This window comes from Odocoileus virginianus, chromosome 18 (genome assembly GCF_023699985.2).
Source record: "Odocoileus virginianus isolate 20LAN1187 ecotype Illinois chromosome 18, Ovbor_1.2, whole genome shotgun sequence".
Classification (NCBI taxonomy): domain Eukaryota; kingdom Metazoa; phylum Chordata; class Mammalia; order Artiodactyla; family Cervidae; genus Odocoileus; species Odocoileus virginianus.
Window position 1 is genome coordinate 33,559,078 of NC_069691.1, and position 20,585 is coordinate 33,579,662.

A 20,585-nucleotide genomic window follows, 5' to 3' on the forward strand; every position below is an offset into this window, starting at 1 on the left:
CCCTGGGTCAGGAATATCCCTTGAAGTAGAAATGGCAACCCACTCCAAAATTCTTACCTAGAAAATTGAATGGACAGACGAGCCTGGCAGGCTATAGTTCTTGGGGTAACAAAGAGTCGGACGTGACTGAGCAACTGAGCACACATGCACATAAGTTTTAAGGGCACTTTTGTTTTCGTAACTACAATAGGTGATTTGAAATAATAGCAGAGCTACAGTTGAGCAATTCTTGCTGTAAATAAACCAAATATTGACTGTTTTTCCAGTAATACTTAAAAGTTAGTTGTATTAGTTAATTTTTCGAGTTTCCTATATAATGCTTTTTTGCTGATTCTTTTTCTATAGCTGCGAAAACAGAAGTGTAAGTGATGAGGTTTAACGTCAGTCCAGTTAAAATCCATCAATTTTGTTATTCAGATTATTTTGAAAACACTATATTGCTAGTATCACATAGGTTAATAATTATTGTAAATGCCTGGAATGTCAAAACTGTTAATACAGATTAAAAGATACATGTTAAATGTTTTTAGTATTGGAGTTTTTTAAAAATTAAACATTAGTAAGCTATTAAACAATTTGACATTTGAAATAATAGTTTTGATTTGAAAATAGTTGAAAATAGATTTGAAAATAGTTGATTTCCATTTTGAGAAATAATATTCAGGTGTGTTTACAATATAATTATTGGACATCATCTGGAACTTACATTACAAAGCATAAGGGCATTGAATTCATTTTACTCTTTGTAAATGTTACTGAGAGTAGCGTTATCTCTTGTCCATATTCAGATATCCATATCTCTTTGATAGAATCTAATTTGAGCACAAGACAGATTGGCATTTTCAGTACTATAAAAAACTGCTTTGTTAATTGCAAACCATATTTAGTATGACCTTATAACAAAGTAGCACCATAAGTGTCATGTTTTGTCTTTAATATGCACACTGGAGCTGGGTTCATCTGTACTAGACAACTGCACTTCATGAAAAGAGATTTTTTTCTTGATAGGCAATTAGCAGTAATTAGGAAGATTCACCTCAATAAGATGTCAACATGCAATTGTTTAAAAAAGTTGAATGTCAGTGACTTAAAAAGAAAGTTCTTCTGACACATAGGTATGGCATGTGAAACATGAAATGTTAATTTAACTTTTCTGCTTATTATTCATGCACAATATTATTTTGTCATTCAGATGCTACACTAACAGAGTGTAAAGGCTGTTAAAATAGTGCTGCTAGAATAAAGAGAGGATTAATCTACCATTGGCCAATTAGCCAAAGGGTACTTAATGGTCTCTAAAGGCTACTGAAGTCTAACTACTAGCAAAAGCATTGGTAAAAAGTCCTCTATATTACCTTCATTTGCTTGACATTTGGTGAAACATACTGTAGGCTTTTAATAATTGAACTTGTCAGAAAATAGTTTGTAAATGAATGATGTTGTAACTAAGTGTATTTTTCATAAGAAAATTTTCTTACATAAATAAATCCACCTCTGCCTGAGATCTTTGTTTTTTGTTTTTGTTGTTTTGGTTGGTAGTTTTTAATGTTTAATTCTTTTTCTTGAGGTTCTTAAGTATCATAACAAAGGAAAATTCATGTTTTAAGTTAAAACAGTTGTTACTAACTTGAAAGAGTTATTAATCTGAACTATTTATCTTTCTAGATAAGTATTTGTATGGAAAATATTTTGCTAGTGACCTAGAAACTCATGTAGTGTTCTTTGTAACTCATAATGTTTTAATTAAGTGACTGTGCTTTTAGTTTTATACATGAATGACACGCAGAATTTTATTTCTTTCAGTTTTATTATTTACAAAACAAAAATATTCCCAATGAAAGAATATTAACACTATCCACAGGAGGGAGAAATATCGTAAGATCGTGGTGACTTTCTAAGACAATCTGGCACATAAAATTTACATGGATGTCTTGCAACTAAGGTTTTCTCTTCAGTATTTTTTGCTTTAGTTCTGGTAATGAAATCCTTGTTATAATTTCTTAAGATCTTAATATAGAATTTAAAAATCGCTGCCTGTACTTAAGCGTGAGCCAGAAAAATCTGATTTTGATATATAAATGAACTTATGTATTCATTGTAAAATAATTTCATTCAATATTCTGTCCTATGCAAAATTCAAGATTAAAGATTTTGGTGAAGTAATTGGAAACAGACCATTCCCATTTAATAATTGCTTACACTGCTTGGACCATCAAGGCATTTGAGTTTTGAAAGAAAAAAAAAAAAAGAGAGAGACTCCACTATTATTATAAATGGGCACTAACCCTCACTTACTCTGGTTATTTATTGACCTTTTCTAACATTTGATGTCTCACCTTTGTCCCAGCATGGACTGGAAAGAATCCTTCTGCCACCAACTATTTCCTTCACATGCTTCCCAGAATTCCTGCTCCTGTGACCTTGACATTCACCCTCGTGAATGGGTTGGGTTTTCTAGCATTTCCATGTGTCTACTTTTCAGATCCCACTACCCTAACCAAAATTATTTTCAAATGTTTAAATGCTTCATTATTTTAAGTTTCTAATCCAGTGGTGAAAAATATATGTGGAGAGCTGAATAATGTTTTTTTTTAATGCTATTAGGGTTGTTACTATCCAGAAAAAAAAAAAAAAAAACGAGTCAGAATCAGCCTAAAAAAAGAAATGAAGAACTGTCCCATATCCTGTTCCTTTACTCTACTGCTCCTCAACTAGTTAAATACTGAAAATGCATTATCTTTACACAACTAGTATCATGTTGAATATTTTATTCTTTGGAGACAGCAAGATAAGAGAGTATCTAAAAATATATTGTTTTGGGGACTGATTAGGGAAATGATTCTTTCTGATTTGATTTTTTTCTAAAACCCTTTTTCTATTTTTACTTTAACTATACTATATTTTCCATGAGCCGTGTTTTATTTTTTCTGACAATTCATTCTTGAACTTTAAAATGTTTACTGAGGCTCCCTGTTGGAGAAGAGACTCTCCATCTCATCAACTGCCTCGAGTTGACTCAGCAGTGGTCAGGCAGATGCCTTCTCTAGAGTAAAAGTCAGAAAGCAGGATGGTCGTAGATCTAGCTATGGCCTTTAATGTTATACCTATCTTCCAGGAAACATTTGACAAAACAAATCAAGAGATACACATGGAAGGAAACTGGCTGTAACTCACATTTACCAGACAGGATTTGAAGACAGCAGCAGTTCCCTTAGCTCCCCAATTTGTTTCTCCGTATTGCTTACTGTAGTCTATTGTGATATATTTCTCAGTTATAGACTGATAACTATCCAAAGGCAAGGATTATAACTTTTTTTATTTATTATCAAAAACACAGAGCTAATAACAGTGCCTACTACATAACATGTGTAAAAAGAATGAATCATAGATATTTAATCAGGTCCTGAATCTAGATATTACCTAGCAAAATCTTCCAGAAAATAGCAAGTTGGGGCCCAAAATAAAAGGCATGAATGAACTCCCATGTAAGGAATAAAGGAGAGTATATCCAGGGAGCCTTATCTACCCTGTTCATGGGATTACTATTTGAGAGCAGCAAAAGAAAACAAGCCTCTTTTTGCTTGGCAGTTAAGCTACAAAAGTCAGATCTAGAATAGGCAATTTATATTTCTGTCTGAGAAACTGGGACAATTTTTGGAGCAATTAAAAAACACAAAACACAAATTTATAGATGAAGAAAAGAAAAAACAGAGTGAGGGTATTATATAAACTATCAATTTACAATGTAGGTTCAGGACACTTGCTTAAGGGAAGGCAGGGTGGCAATAAGGGAAAAAGGAATCTGTTCAAGAAAAGGGCTGCTTTAAAAAAAAATGGGATTCATACTAATTTTCCATACTATGTAACAAATTACCATGGATTTAGCAGCTTAGAAACAACATACACTCAATTTCCATGGTCAGGAATCTGGCACAGTTTAGTTGATCATCTGCTCAGAGTATCAACAAAGTTGATTCATTGTGTCAGCCAGGCTGCTTTTCTTTCTGGAGTTCAGGGTTTTCTTCCAAGCCTCTGTGTTTGTTGGAAAATTTTAGCTCCTTCTGGTTGTAGGACTGAAGTCCCTATTTTCTTGATTGAGGACCGTTTTCATCACCTGCCGCCTTCCTTAGGTCCTTACGTTATGGGCCAATCTGTAGTCCTCTCAAAACATGGTAACTTACTTCTTCAAGGCCATCAGGAGATTCTCTCTGATCTTTTTTTAAAGGGCTCACCTGGTTATTCAGGACCAGTCAGGATAATCTTGGTTTTGATTAACTCAAAGTCATGTGACTAGGGACCATAATTTACATCTACAGAAACCTTTTGCATATAACATAATGCAGATAGTGTAATCCTGGAAGTGACAGTCTCTCATATTCACAGGTGCAAATCACAAAAGTAGGGGTTGGCCATTTGGGGGTCATCCAAGAATTCTGTCAGGACTCTACCACAGTGCTCATTACTGAATAATGAATTCTCTAATATATTCATGTTTCTTCTTACAGTTGCTTAGAGAGTGCTTTTGTTTTTAAAGACTTCTGCATCTTCAGTATTATATTTAAATAAATAACTAATAACTAATGTCTCATTTTGAACTTTTATAGTATTAACTTCTATTTTATAACCTTTGGTTAATATACTTGACTACACATAAATCAATAAAAATCTCAGTATTATTCTCATTGATGTCAACTTTTTAATTGATATAAACTTTTAAAAAATTGTAGAGGAATTGCACTGCTAGAGAAATAAAAAGTCAGAATAATGCATCTGCTTTAAATTGGCTTGTATCCTAGAAAGGAATTTTAAATTAGGAAAAAATAACAGTTCAGTTCAGTCGCTCAGTCGTGTCCAACTCTTTGCGACCCCATGGACTGTAGCACGCCAGGCCTCCCTGCCCATTACCAACTCCTGGAGTTTACTCAAATTCATGTCCATTGACTCAGTGATGCCATCCAACCATCTCATCCTCTGTCATCCCCTTCTCCTCCTGCCTTCAGTCTTTCCCAACATCAGGTCTTTTCAAATGAGTCAGTTCTTCGTATCAGGTGGCCAAAGAATCAACATCATTCCTTCCAAAGAACACTCAGGCCTGATCTCTTTTAGGATGGATTGGTTGGATCTCCTTGCAGTCGAAGGGACTCTCAAGAGTCTTCCCCAACACCACAGTTCAAAAGCATCAATTCTTCAGTGGTCAGGTTTCTTTATGGTCCAACTCTCACATCCATACATGACTACTGGAAAAACCATAGCTTTGACTAGATGGACCTTTGTTGGCAAAGTAATGTCTCTGATTTTTAATATGCTGTCTAGGTTGGTCATAACTTTCCTTCCAAGGAGTAAACACCTTTGAATTTACTTAAGACAAAAAAAGGTTTCTTCCATGAGAGGAATTATAGAATTATTTGATATGTGTATATATGTGTCTATGTACATGTATACAGCAAAATGTTATTAACTCAGGTTCTCAGCTTTTAGGACACTTAGACTGTGCAGTAGCGTTTCCCACAAGATAATAGTGCTAACAATAAAAATATAAACGTAAAATATAACAAGTGAGCAAAAGCAAGACTAGGAGCTGACTGTGGCTCAGATCATGAACTCATTATTGCAAAATTCAGACTTAAATTGAAGAAAGTAGGGAAAACCACAAGACCATTCAGGTATGACCTAAATAAAATCCCTTGCGATTACACAGTGGAAGTGACAAACAGATTCAAGGGATTAGATCTGATAGAACTGTGGATGGAGGTTCGTGACATTGTATAGGAGGCAGTGATCAAAGCATCCCCAAGAAAAAGAAATGCGAGAAGGCAAAATGGCTGTCTGAGGAGGCCATACAAATAGCTGAGAAAAGAAGTGAAAGGCAAAGGAGAAAAGGAAAGATATACCTATTTGAATGCAGAGTTCCAGAGAATAGCAAGGATAGATAAGGAAGCCTTCCTCAGTGATCAATGCAAAGAAATAGAGGAAAACAATAGAATGGGAAAGACTAGAGATCTTTTCAAGGAAATCAGAGATACCAAGGGAACATTTCATGCAAAGATGGGCTCAATAAAGGACAGAAATGGTATGGACCTAACAGAAGCAGAAGATATTAAGAAGAGGTGCCAAGAATACACAGAAGAACTGTACAAAAAAGATCTTCATGACCCAGATAGCCACGATGGTATGATCACTCACCTAGAGCCAGACATCCTGGAATGTAAAGTCGAGTGGGCCTTAGGAAGCATCACTACGAACAAAGCTAGTGGAGGTGATGGAATTCCAATTGAGCTATTTCAAATCCTAAAAGGTGATGCTGTGAAAGTGCTGCACTCAATATGCCAGCAAATTTGGAAAACTCAGCAGTGGCCACAGGACTAGAAAAGGTCAGTTTTCATTCCAGTTCCAAAGAAATGCAATGCCAAAGAATGTTCAAACTACCTTACAACTGCACTCATCTCACAGACTAGCAAAGTAATGCTCAAAATTCTCCAAGCCAGGTGTCCGCAGTACATGAACCATTAACTCCCAGATGTTCAAGCTGGATTTAGAAAAGGCAGAGGAACCAGAGATCAAATTGCACATCTGTTGGATCATCAAAAAAGCAAGAGAGTTCTAGAAAAACATCTACTTCTGCTTTATTGACTATGACAAAGCCTTTGGATGTGTGGATCGCAACAAACTGGAAAATCTTCAAGAGATGGGAATACCAGACCACCTGATCTGCCTCCTGAGAAATCTGTATGCAGGTCAAGAAGCAACAGTTAGAACTGGACGTGGAACAACAGACGGGTTCCAAATCAGGAAAGGAGTACATCAAGGCTGTATATTGTCACTCTATTTAACTTATAAGCAGAGTACATCATGTGAAATGCATGGCTGGAGGAAGCACAAGCTGGAATCAAGATTGCCAGGAGAAATATCAATAACCTCAGATATGCAGATGACACCGCCCTTATAGCAGAAAGCAAAGAAGAACTAAAGAGCCTCTTGATGAAAGTGAAGGAGGCGAATGAAGAAGTTGGCTTAAAGCTCAACATTCAGAAATCTAAGATCATGGCATCCGGTCCCATCACATCATGGCAAATAGGTGGGGAAACAATGGAAACAGTGAAAGACTATTTTTGGTGGGTTCCAGAATCACTGCAGATGGTGATTGCAGCCATGAAATTAAAAGATGCTTATTCCTTGGAAGGAAAGTTAGGACCAACCCAGACAGCATATTAAAAAGCAGAGACATTACTTTGCCAACAAAGGTCCGTCTAGTCAAAACCATGGTTTTTCCAGTAGTCAGGTATGGATGTGAGAGTTGGACTATAAAGAAAGCTGAGCGCCGAAGAATTGACGCTTTTGAACTGTGGTGTTGGGGAAGACTCTTGAGAGTCCCTTGGACTGCAAGGAGATTCAACCAGTCCATTCTAAAGGAAATCAGTCCTGAATATTCATTGGAAGCACTGATGCTGCAGCTGAAACTCCAATACTTTGGCACCTGATGTGAAGAACTGACTCATTAGAAAAGACCCTGATGCTGGGAAAGATTACAGGTGGGAGGAGAAGGGGACGACAGAGGATGAGATGGTTGGATGGCATCACTGACTCAACGGACTGGAGTTTGAGTAAGCTCTGGGAGTTGGTGATGGACAGGGAAGCCTGACATGCTGCAGTCCACGAGGTTGCAAAGAGTCAGACACGACTGAGCGACTGAACTGAACTGGTCATAGATTAAAAAAAAAAATCTGCCCTCAAAATTACTTTTACTAGGTAAGCAAGCATCATCTGTTTTTAAGTAGGGAAACAAAATCAAGTGCTTGCTCAATGTCACTCAGTAAGTGTCACCAGTGTCACAGGTAAGCAGTATCTCCCAAATTTGAATCCAGAAATTACAACTCTTCCATGGTTTTAGTATTATATATGATTTTAATGTGATATGACTTAATTATTTTAAAATCTTGATTAGAGGTGGAAAGGTAAAAATATAGAAATAGGAGTCATGCTTCTGATATAAAGAGAAAAATAGTGATTTTAAGGGTCATTTTAATTTATTGGTAGATTTTACAGCACAATCACTTTCTAACAAGGCCACCACAACAGTCTCACATTCCAAACCAAGTATAAATAAAAGAAAGTTATTCTTTATGTTTCTCAACTCTTAAAATTTCTCAAATAAGGAAGAGAATTCTTAAACTGAGAATAGTCATTATTAGTTGTCCAAAATGCAAATGGATAATCAGAGGATTCCAAGCTGATAGAATATATGATTTGTGTATGTCCTCTATTTCAACAGGTGCTGTGTAGCATTTCTAGGCATATATAATTAATATTGAAAATATGTTCTAAAGATTGTAGATTTAAAATAGTTTAATGAAAGCAAGATTTATATTTTAATAACAGGTCATTTGTTTTATTGTCTTCATAATTTCAGTGTTTCTTTGTTTACTATATATTTATACCATTAAATTGAAGTTAAAATCTACATATACATATCTTTTAGAGAAATACATTATTGCCTTGGTCTTTGCTCAACAAAGGATATATTTATGAAGTTAGGACTTGCCACTGTGGAAAGAATATATCTAATTGCATACAAGTTTAACAAATAAAAGAAGCCACTAGGAAGAAAATTGATTCATCAAAATTTAGTCTTCAGTGTTTCTTGAAATTCCACCTGGAATTGTAGCCATGAGTTATGTATTACCAAATGAAACTCTCAAACATTCTAATTTAGATGCAAAGCACTAACTTTAGGATTGATAAATGTTCTGTTGCATACTATTTAAGTGAAAGTATGGCTCAACAGTAAAGAATCCTTCTGCCAGTGCAGGAGACACAGGTTCTACCCCTGGGTGGCAAAGATGCCCTGGAGAAGGAAATGGCAATCCACTCCAGTATTCTTGCTTGGAGAATCTCATGGACAGAGGAGCCTAGTGGGCTACAGTTCAGGGCATAACAGATTCAGACATGATTGAGACTTGGCACCCAGTATTCTTGCCTGGAGAATTCCATGGATAAAGGAGCCTGGCAGGCTATAATATAGTCCATGGGGTGGCAAAGAGTTGGACACGACTTAGTGACTAAACAACAACAAATATGACATTGCTAATAAAAATGTATTTTAATTTATATAGTAATAAAATAATAGTATTGTATAGCACATGGAACTCTGCTCAATATCATGTAGCAGCCTGGATGGGAGTGGGGTTTGGCGGAGAAGGATACACATATATGTATGGCTGAGTCCCTTCACTGTTCACCTGAAACTGTCACAGCATTGTTAATCAGCTATACCCCAAAACAAAATAAGAAGTTCAGAAGCAAAAAACAGAAAGATTATAAATAAAAGAGGAAATCAATATGTGCCTTTATAGTACCATCTGTGTTACAAAAAGGTAGGCTTGAATTTTTGAAATTGTTCTTCTGGTTCTTAATATATAGAAGGCATAGCTTTTAGATACCATGTCGGGGTTGGGGATGGATACATAGGTGAACAAACGCATAGTCCTCTCTCAAGGCTTTACTCGGGTTCACGGTTGAGGAACAGGCACATGCTATGGGAGCTAAGAAAATGAAGAAGCTACTTGGTTGAAAAAAAAAGAAGAAAACTGCAGAGAAGGCTTCAGAAAGGAGGAAATACTTTACACATGAGAGATTTCAGCAGAGGAAATACCATGTGTAGAGTCATCGAAGTAGAAATGGCTGAAAGCTTTGGGGAAGAGCAGGTAAGTTGACTGCAAGTGATGTCTGACTCAAACACAAATTGAAGCTAAACCTGACAGAGCTTTATAATAACCATAAATATCTGAGCTTTAGTCTTTTGAGCTGAGGAACCTCTGAAGAATTTTGAATAAGAGAATCACAGGTCAGTGTTGTTTTGGGAAGTTGCATAAAAGATGGTTTGAATGTAGAGAAAGGTTGCCTGTAGGGCTATTGCAGTGGTCTTAGTGGGATAATAAGTCTTCGTTTTTAAGAAAGTTGCAGAAGGAAATGGGTATGAGAAACATCATTTATAGAACCTGACAATTGATTGGACACAGAGCATTAATAAATATAATAACCAGGAAGATTTTCAGATTTAGGGAAATTATGAGTTTGCTTTTAGATGTTAAGTAGTTGTTACCTTTGGGACAATCAAGGAGTGAATATTTCCTGAAAATCTAAAAAAACACCCTTTTAGATCATAGGTTGAAATAGAGCCAAAGAAACAGATTTTTAACATCAGAACATACTTCTTACTTCACAGAAACATAGTTTAATCTCAAATATATCAAGCCCTAGTTCTGAATTCATGATCTGAAATATTCATATTTTACAGTATACACATGAACACAGACATACATATGAAATTATAGATTTATTGGTATTCTTTTAGAGATTGTGTTTAAACATAGTGTTAATGCTCAAATAACTTATGTCCCATATATATATATATGACTGTGTGTGTTAGCAGATCTTTTACTGTTTTAATTAAAATTCTTAACAAAGAAAGATTTTTTCTCCCTCTGAGAGATTTAAGCAATTTTGTCTAATTGTTCCTTATGTTAAACTACCATATTATAAGCTTCTTTGGAATAATAAAATAGTAGTGCAGTTATCCTCTTAAGGATCTCTAGGTTGTTATGCCATTACACCTTGGTGGCATTCTGCTGACTACAGATTGGTAAATGAGAGGGGATAACATTAAGATAGTTTCTTTTACACTGTTTCATAAAAGCATTACCAGTATGTCATTTAGTAAAATGTTTATGCTATTAAAAATTCAAATATAAGGAATTCAATATAGTCTACCTCAGCATTACAAAGAGGACTTGTCAACTATCAATCAAGTGCATAAAACAGAGCGAATTCATTTGTATGCTATTTATTTGAACTAAATCTCTAATAAGCCTCTTCCACTAATTGGACTTAACATTTATGTTGCTAAATGAGAAGCATTTTGGCTGCTATATAGGGTGGTAAGACTTACCCAATGGAATAAACAACTAACATCTGTTATCCTGTCCTGCTCCAGCTTGGCTTTTGCAAGTTAAGGATATCAGCCCTGAAGACAAGGTTATCAAATATGTGAATCTCTGGCATACCCGCATTTATATGAAGGCAAAGAAATAGCACATCATGAGTAAAGACCAGCTAACCAAAAGATACTGAGTACAGCTAGTCTATTTTCTTTTAACCTTTAAAAGCCTTACAACCTTAAGCAAAAACTAGTGGAAATTAAAATTTCTGTAAAATAACTCTTTATAATTAGTGTCACTTTTTTGGTTAGCATTTTCCAACATACATTTTCCAATATACAAATTGATGCTGCTAGTTGTTCAGTTCAGTTCAGTTGCTAAGTCGTGTCCGACCCTTTGCGACCCCATGAACTGAAGCATGCCAGGCCTTCTTTCCATCACCAACTCCCGGAGTTTACCCAAATTCATGTCCATTGAGTCGGTGATGCCATCTAACCATCTCATCCTCTGTCGTCCCCTTATCCTCCTGCCTTCAATCTTTCCCAACATCAGGGTTTTTCCAAATGAGTCAGTTCTTCGCATCAGGTGGCCAAAGAATTGGAGTTTCAGCTTCAACATCAGTCCTTCCAGTGAACACCCAGGACTGATTTCCTTTAGGATGGACTGGTTGGATCTCCTTGCAGTTCAAGGGACTTTCAAGAGTCTTCTCCAACACCACAGTTCAAAAGCATCAATTCTTTGGTGCTCAGCTTTCTTTATAGCCCAACTCTCACATCCATACATGTCTACTGGAAAAACCATAGCCTTGACTAGACAGACCTTTGTTGACATGATAGAAGTTAGGTTAACTGTAATTGCTTTTATAACAAATTTATACTTATTTTCTTTAAAAAGAAGCTAAATTCAGATTTGGCTGAGCTTCGAAAAGAAAAAGAAGATTTACTAAAGACAGTAGAATCTTCATCTGAAATCACATGTTTGACTGAAGAAGTTGCCCGGGTAACAGTTCCACGGATACAGATTACATCACTTGGCCCTTCAAGGGGCATGGATTTGGAAATGAAGCAGTTGCAGTGTAAACTAAAGGTGATTATAAATTTTATTAAAGATGAAAGCATGTATTAAGTTATTTAAAGATATGTTTAAAGATATCCTTAAAGAATATTTTAAGGATATCACTAAAGAATCCTTAAAGATATGTTTCTGTCAATTCTAATTTAACTTTACTAATAAAGGTAAATTATGGTATAAATAATCCTTAAATTATTAATACTACACTTAACCTCATCTTTCTATTTTAGCGTGGTAGATTCTTATCTGGTAATTCATAATACTATTCTCTGAAAAAATAACAAGACACTATGAGATCCTGACTTAGGAGATGATGGAAACTGGCCATTGCCATTTATTCCACTGTTCAATTCCTCTCTGCCTGCCACTGAACAGAATTATTTTCAAACATGTAATGTATCAACATAAATAGATTTGCTTTCCTGTACATATTTGCTACTATTTTAATTTGGTGGTTCTTTGTTGGAGATGGGGATTTAGAGGAAAAGAGAAGAGGCACAGAGCAAAGGTGAGTTGGTTTAATAGATTTCAATAAGTTAAACCCGAGAGTGAGAATAAAAAGCAGTGTTCCTTTTGTTTATAAAGAATTATGCCTGGAAAATCCCACGGACAGAAGAGCCTGATAGGCTACTGTCCATAGGGTCACAAAGAGTCAGACATGACTCAGCGACTTCACTTCATGTCTTAAGTCCAGGTGAAACTGTCAGCAACTTAAAAGTAAGATTGGCCTTATGCTAAAGAGAAATATCTTGTAAGCAGTCGGATTTGTGAGTTTTAATTGGAAAGTTTACTTTCATGCTTCTTAAAACATGCTCATTTATTCCTCACATATTATTTTCTTCAGTGGGATTGCTCACTGGAAGCTAAATGTATGTGGGACCATAGCTATAATGAGAGTTACTGGAAAGAAAATTCTGGTTGAAAATGCACAGAATATAACATGACTGTTATGAGAGTATTAGGGTATAGAATTGTCTGATAGACTTTGTTGATTTCAATCCAAAATATTATATGTGTTCTCTCTAATAATAACATCTTTAAATGAAGGATTACTAGTAGGATAAACTAGGATAAAGTTTAAAAATAAGTTCGTGTACTATTGCTTGAAAATATTTTGCTTTATTATTAATAATCAGATTAAACAATTGATATTAATTTAGATGCTTATTAAAAATCATTTTTTCAGAGAGCTATTGTGTACAGAACTTGCCTTAATAACTACATTTTATAAGTTTTAACTACCTTACATAATAGAAATGAAAAAAAAAATTGTGCAAGTTTGGGACTGTATATCTTCTCTTAAAATGTGTTTCTGACTGATTAAAATGGAGTAAAATGTATAAATTGAACATTTCAGTGTTTAGATTTTATATGGAGGATAAAATCCGTTGAGGTCTTCTTTGATCTTATCTACCACAGAGACTTTTATTCACAGTTCTGAGATTCTTTTATATTTGTCTTATGTGCCTAATAGTTTTGTTTTCACCAAAATAAAAATAGAATGTTAAATACAGTAATGTCTAATTTGACTTCTAAATTTTTTATTTATTTTTTTTTTCAAATTAAATTTTTTTTTTTAATTTATTTATTTATTTTTTTCTTCCATTTATTTTTATTTGTTGGAGGCTAATTACTTTACAACATTGCAGTGGTTTTTGTCATACATTGAAATGAATTAGCCATGGATTTACATGTATTCCCCATCCCGGTCCCCCCTCCCACCTCCCTCTCCACCCCATCCCTCTGGGTCTTCCCAGTGCACCAGGCCTGAGCACTTGTCTCATGCATCCAACCTGGGCTGGTGATCTGTTTCACCCTAGATATACATGTTTCGATGCTGTTCTCTTGAAACATCCCACCCTCGCCTTCTCCCACAGAGTCCACAAGTCTGTTCAAATTTTTTAAATCGTCAGTAATTTTAAGTTGATTTTTATTTTACTTATTTGATTTTGCTTACTTTTAATACTTTGTAACAAATTTTGGTAATAGGCCTATATGGATATCTGTAAGCTTCTTGGAGCATTGTGTCCCATGGTGTAAGTTTTTACCCTTGTATAAATCATCCTCACTTTGAAAGAATATGTCTTAAAGGTGAGACTCATAAGAATGCCTAAAGCAATTTAGATCATGCTTGATGTAAGTTTGAAGTGACACTGTCCATATCTAACCTGGAGTCCTGAGACACTGACCAGGTTACATAGGGACAAAAAGGATAAGTCTTTACTTTTGTCTTATTTCATGTTTTAATATGGAAATATTCTGGAGGGCTAGGTACTTTAAAGTACCTAGTCATCTAGTTAGTACAATTTATGTTTTGATATTGTGTTGGTTTGCTAGGATTGCCATAACAAAATACCATCGAGTGGCTGGCTTGAATAATAGAAGTTTTTTTCCCCATAGTTCTGGAGTCTGGAAATCTAAGCTTGAAGGAGTGGCAGGTTTGATTTCCTCTAAGGCCTCTTTCCTTGGCTTGTGGATAGCCACCTTCTTGCTGTGCCCTCACATCGTCATCTCTCAAGCTGTGTGGCCTGTTTTTTCTCTTATAAGGAAACCAGTCATATTAGATAAACACCCTCCCATGTGACCTCATTTTACCTAATTACCTCCTTAAAAGCCCTATCAAGTACATTTTGAGGTGCTCTATAGGGGAAGGTTAGGACTTTAGCATATGAATTTTGCCAGGACACAATTCAGCCCATAACAGGTATCAAATTGCTAACGTGATTTTCCAAGAAATAGAGTATTTTCTACTTAATGTTTTTTATGCCTATTTAAAAAAAAAAAAACCTGGTTAGATTTGAATCTCTTAAAGATCTACATCCATCTGTTTTGTTTTTATCCAATGAATTTAAACTTTTCCAGGTAAATTCTTAGGTATACCTCTGAGATGTACATGGTTCATTCAGAAATTAGAGGGCTCATGTGCATTTTCTGTAGCTTCATTTTTATGCACATTGGACACATTTTCTCAAGGAACTCAACTTTACATAGATAGATAATGAGATACGTAGTGACATAAAACTGCCTTCCAGTGAATGATATATACATTGGTTATTTCTATTTAATTTGTAGCTTTTTATGCAATCTAGATTGAATAGTACACTAATTAATATTTGTAATTTTTTTTTACCACTTAATTGTTGAAAGCATACTTTTGACATATACTGTGTTCTCTTCCAGCTTTGCAGTAATAACAAAGAATAATAGTTTTTAAACTACTTTGACTTTATATATAATCTATTGTCAGTCTAGTTCTAAGTCTTTTAAAAATGTTAACTCATTACTTGTTTTAAGCCTATGAGAGAAGTTCTATTATTATATCTATTTGATAGTTAAGAAAACTGAGTAAGTTAATTGTTGAAGGTAACAAAGCTATGAAAGAGGCAGAGCTGAGATTAGAACTCAGTCAATAGGTCTCCAGAGTCCATGCTTTTATTCAGAAATTTTAAAAAGAATTTAATAAACGTAAACAGATAAACTCTAACCAAGATAGATTATTACCATTATGGCATCTTTGAAATATGTCTTTTACTCCAGATTTTGTAGCTGCAGATAAATATTATGTTGTAGGAAATGGAAAAGGGTCAAGGGACCTAGGTTTCAATCATTTTTCATCCAGTAACTTCTTGTGGGACCTGACTGAGGAAATTACTTAGCTTTTCCAGAGGTCTAGAGCAGGGACAACTTTGTACCCACTTCAAAAGGATTTCTGAGGATTAAAATAGCTGTGAGATTTAGAGTCTGACAAAAGTATCTGTCAAGCTGGCATTGTTTTATTTATTATAATTCTATAATCTCTCAATTATCCAAAAGTCACAATTATTGCATTTTTTTCACCCACCTAAAATAACAAGCATAAATTAAAAAACATAAAAGAATCAGTTATCTACTTAGTTTATTCTGTTGAAGATATTTTCACTCTTCATTTACTACCTATTGTTTTTTATTTTAAATACAGCTGTAACGAGTTTATTTGTTTACTTTCTCAGCAGAAAACACCTCAAAGGCAGCAAATTAGAGTATGCATACTAAGGGACAGGATGATTGTTTGTAGGCAGAAATATTGAGAGAAGAAAGAAATTATGATCAACAGATTGACAGATAAAGAAAATATAAAAGTTCTAAGGTCAAAATACAAAACTAGAAAAACAGCAGCCTGGGACCATTCAGAGCAAGGCTGAGTAGCCATTTATATCATGATGTATTTTAAAGGCATCACTATATAATGATACAGTAGTAATAAATTAGACATAGTAATATACCAATTAATGTAGTGATACTATTTATAACATAATATAATTATATTAAAGTATCACTGTTGCTTAATGTGGGAGCTTCCCTAGTGGCTCAGCTGGTAAAGATAATCTGCCTGCAGTGTGGGAGACCTGGGTTCAACCCCTGGGTTGGGAAGATTCCTTGAAGAAGGGAATGATCTGCACACTCTAGTATTCTGGCCTGGAGAATTCCATGGACTGTATAGTCCATGGGATCACAAAGAGTCAGACACAACTGAGTGACGTTCACTTTCACTTTCATTGGTTAATGTAATCTTGAATTATTATTTCTAAATGAATGGTCATTCCAGAAAGAATTTAAGATTAGGTTATTATTTTTATTGTATTATTAATTTAATAGTTTTTAAATTTAATACATGAATAGATGTCTGTCAACACTATCTTATAGGTAAAAATCCAAAGTATCAAACCACTAAATAATATCTTAGGGTACATGTTTTCCTGGAACTTGAGTCAAAATTGAAAGCTAGGGATCCCTGACCCTCTAGTTACTACCTCTGGCCCCTAAGCTGTGCAAACAACAAATTCCACAATGCTGTTCTGGTTTGAAAAACTAATAATTATATATAAATACTTCCCGGGTTGCTCAGTGGTAAAGAATCCACCTGCCAGTGCAGGAGACACGGGTTTGATCCCTGGGTCAGGAAGATCCCCTGGAGAAGAGAATGGCAACGCACTCCAGTATTCTTGCCTGGGAAATCCCATGGACAAAGAAGCCTGGGTTGGCTAGTCACAGTCCATGGAATCACAAAGAGAGTTGGACAGGACTTAGCAACTCAACAGCAACAATATAGGTTCAAGGAAGAAAGTATTCAGTATTCATGAGATTCTCTATCAGTTATTTATTATTATCTAACAAATTATCCTAAAGTGTAGCAGCATAAAACAATAGCAATTTATGATCCAGTGGGTTCACTAGGTAATTCTTCTGGGCTGTTTGCTGGGTCCCCTCACACACCTGCATTCATGCAAACCTTCTAAACCTTCTAAACCAAGGATTACCTGGACTGGAAGTTCCAAGAGAGCCTCACTCACAGGCTGACGATTGGTCTATTGGCTTCATCTGGGGTACTTCAGTATTCTTCCAAATGGCCTTTCCTCTGTATTTGTTGGTAGGTGATCCCAGAGCAGCATTACAAGAGGGCAAAGGTGCAAGCTACAGCAATTTAAAGCCTGAATCTGATATTTACACAATGTCATATATGCCAGATATTTTCTGTCAAAGCAGATCACAGGCCAGATCAGACTAAGAGGGTTGGGAGATGGACTCCATTCCATCCTCTTGGTGGGAGGTGCAGCTAAGTATTCGTGACTATATTCAGTCTGATTATTAGTAAATCCGGAATTAGTTTTAAGTGATCTTATTAAACCATAAAAATACTTAGTAATACACATTTAAATTTTGCAAAATCTATATTTCCTGTAAATATATTTTTGCAATATCTTTGCAATTATTATATGAGTGTGTTCTATGATTTTGACATGTTATATAAAAATTTTAGTGTGCCCTGATATTTCGTCCATGGGATTTTCCAGGCAAGAGTACTGGAGTGGGTGGCCATTGCCTTCTCCGGATATTTCTATTAGAACATACAAAATGAAACATTTTCAAGTGTTTAAATGTTCATTTTAATTATAACCATAATTTTTGCATTTTTATTACTCTTCATGAGAATGGCATTTATATTTATGCTGCCTTAGAACAAGATTGGAAGAAATATTTAAGTTTATATGTATTTTTAATCTAGAATGCAACTAATGAACTCACTAAACAATCATCAAACTTGAAGTCTCTGAAATTTGAACTCCTAGCAAAAGAAGAACACATAAAGGCAATGCATGAAAAGTAGGTGCTTTATATTTTTATCCATTGTATTTGGTGCCACCTAGTGGCAATTAACTCTATTAAACACTTCACCCCAAGAAACAATACCAACATGTTAAAATTGTTTTCCTTTCTTAGTTTATGTTTGAACCTAAATAAGATGAAAGTTTAAAGAATATTACATATAGCATAGTTGATGGCAAAATAGTTACTACGTTACTACTTTTATTAATTAGAGTAGTAAAAATGTTTAAAGTTCGATTTTCCTTCTTAAATGTTTTAATTTTGAATAAATATCAGTTAATGGCCTAAACACTATGAACAGAAAACTTTAGAATGTAGGAATTATTTGACTAAAAATATGTATATAAAAATATGTACATATATACCTATGTATATATATTGATTTATATTGGAGTTATTACCTAAGCTTGTAAAGCAAAGATAGAAAAAAGGGAAGTTTTGTTTGTATTTAAAATAGCTGAAGAATTATGAGATATTGTACTTTGTGTATTTATACTAAAAAAGGAGTTTAAAGTGTTCTATCTCACAGAATCAAAATTGTTTCCTTTCTGTATCTTTTATACGTATCTAGAGCTTAGAAGTGATGTGTTAAGAAAGAAGTCTAGTCATTCATAATTAGAGATCACTTACTTAAAAGTGATCCTAGTAGATAAGGAATTTTCCTGGTGGCTCAAATGGTAAAGCATCAGCCTGTAGTGTGGGACCCGGTGATTTGCAGACCCGGGTTCATTCCTTGGGTCGGGAAAATCCCTTGGAAAAGGAAATGGCAACCCACTCCAGTATTCTTGCTTGGAAAATCCCCAGGGACAGAGGAGCCTGGTTGGGCTACACTCCTTGGGGTCCCAAAGAGCGGGACAGGACTGAGCAAATTCACTTTCACTTTAGTAGATAAAACTGTTAGATAAGAAAAATTGGTTAATTCTTTTTAAGCAGAATATCTTGAAGCTTATTGATAGATTGAGTTAGTCTTACTGTTTACCAATGAGGACTTTAGATAACATTCTTTGAATCCTGTCTTCTTTACCTGCCAGCTCTGGATCTTAAGTTAATAGAATTAACTCATAAAGTTGTTAGAATTGAAATACATGTAAAGCACTTATAACAGTGACTGGTACATAGTAAACATTCATTAAATGTTAGTTATTGTTGTTCTTATTATAATAGTAATAGTGGTTATTACATTTATCATTTTATACTTAGCATTATCACCTTAAGCTAAACTGATACATCAGTTCAATCACTGATATGTCTTTATATGATATTATAAATCACTTCAGTGTCTTTATATGATATTATCAAATTTTATACTTCTTTATTAAAGTATAGAATTGTTTCTTATCACAAACAATCAGTGTTATGATTTTGATAATCTCTAAATGTTACTTGTATTTTTCTTGGAAGCATGAGTGTAATATAAATATAATAATTTTAAGTTTTCAAAAAATTTTATTAAGCTTTATCAGTTCTTTTTTTTAATGCATATGTTTATATAAAATACTGCATTTACCAAATCACAGCTGGATTACAGATTTTAATATTTTACTCAAAATACTAACAGCAGTATTTTATCCCAAGCAATTATTTTATTAATTTGCAATTAATCAGATAGCATTTAGAAATTTACAGTAGGTATAACATTGGATAATATGTAAGATATTATCACTATTGAAATATTTTCTATCACTCTTGATAAAATTCCTTTTTTTCCCTTTCAAGGATGTCTCGAATGGAGAGAGATATAACCATGAAAAGACATTTGATAGAGGACTTGAAATTTCGACAGAAAGTAAATTTGGAAAGTAATGAGAGTATTAATGAAATGCTAGAAAATCTTGAAAAAAAGGTATCAATTTTTATGTTTACTGACACTAGGAAAAAAGATCATTTCCCTTTGTATTTACTTTCTTAACTTCACTATTCAATCTTCACAAAACATGTAGTAAATATTCATAAAATATACCTGTGTTGTTACATAATTACATCATTTGCTCTGAAAGTACATGTTTTGTTTTAAAATTCAAGACAAAATCTCATACATAGTATAGCCATTCATTCTTTTTATGTTGTAAATATACCATGAGAAGTTCTGTTTAATTTTTAAAAATCTTTAATATTTTTGAGATTCAAAATTATATTCAGCATTTTCTTTAAAACTGCTAATTATAATGATAGAATTAAGCATGTGTTTTAAGTGAAAAAATATGCTAGTAGCTATCAGTTCTTTAAAAAGTGTACTCACCACAATTGTTTTAAAGTATTTCCTTGTACACGTTTAATTCAGTGTACTTAAGAAAAGAGTCATATTTAAAATGGTTGTACACTATCTGACCCCAAAGTAAAATCAGCAGTTTGCTGACTAAGAGATAGTTTTTGTTTAAAAAATTTTAAAAGCTGCTATTTACACAAATCATAAAGCAGCTTGTGCTTTGGCATTCA

General features: G+C 34.3%; 1 protein-coding gene across 1 annotated transcript in view; it reads left to right on the forward strand.

The window, feature by feature from the left end:
• Positions 1-20,585, forward strand: part of CNTLN (centlein) — a 316,478-nt gene that overhangs the window by 263,001 nt on the left and 32,892 nt on the right. The window contains exons 19-21 of the mRNA XM_070480550.1: positions 11,829-12,020; positions 18,049-18,146; positions 19,866-19,992. Coding sequence (XP_070336651.1) covers positions 11,829-12,020; positions 18,049-18,146; positions 19,866-19,992 — 417 coding nt within the window. The remainder of the gene's footprint in view (positions 1-11,828; positions 12,021-18,048; positions 18,147-19,865; positions 19,993-20,585) is intronic.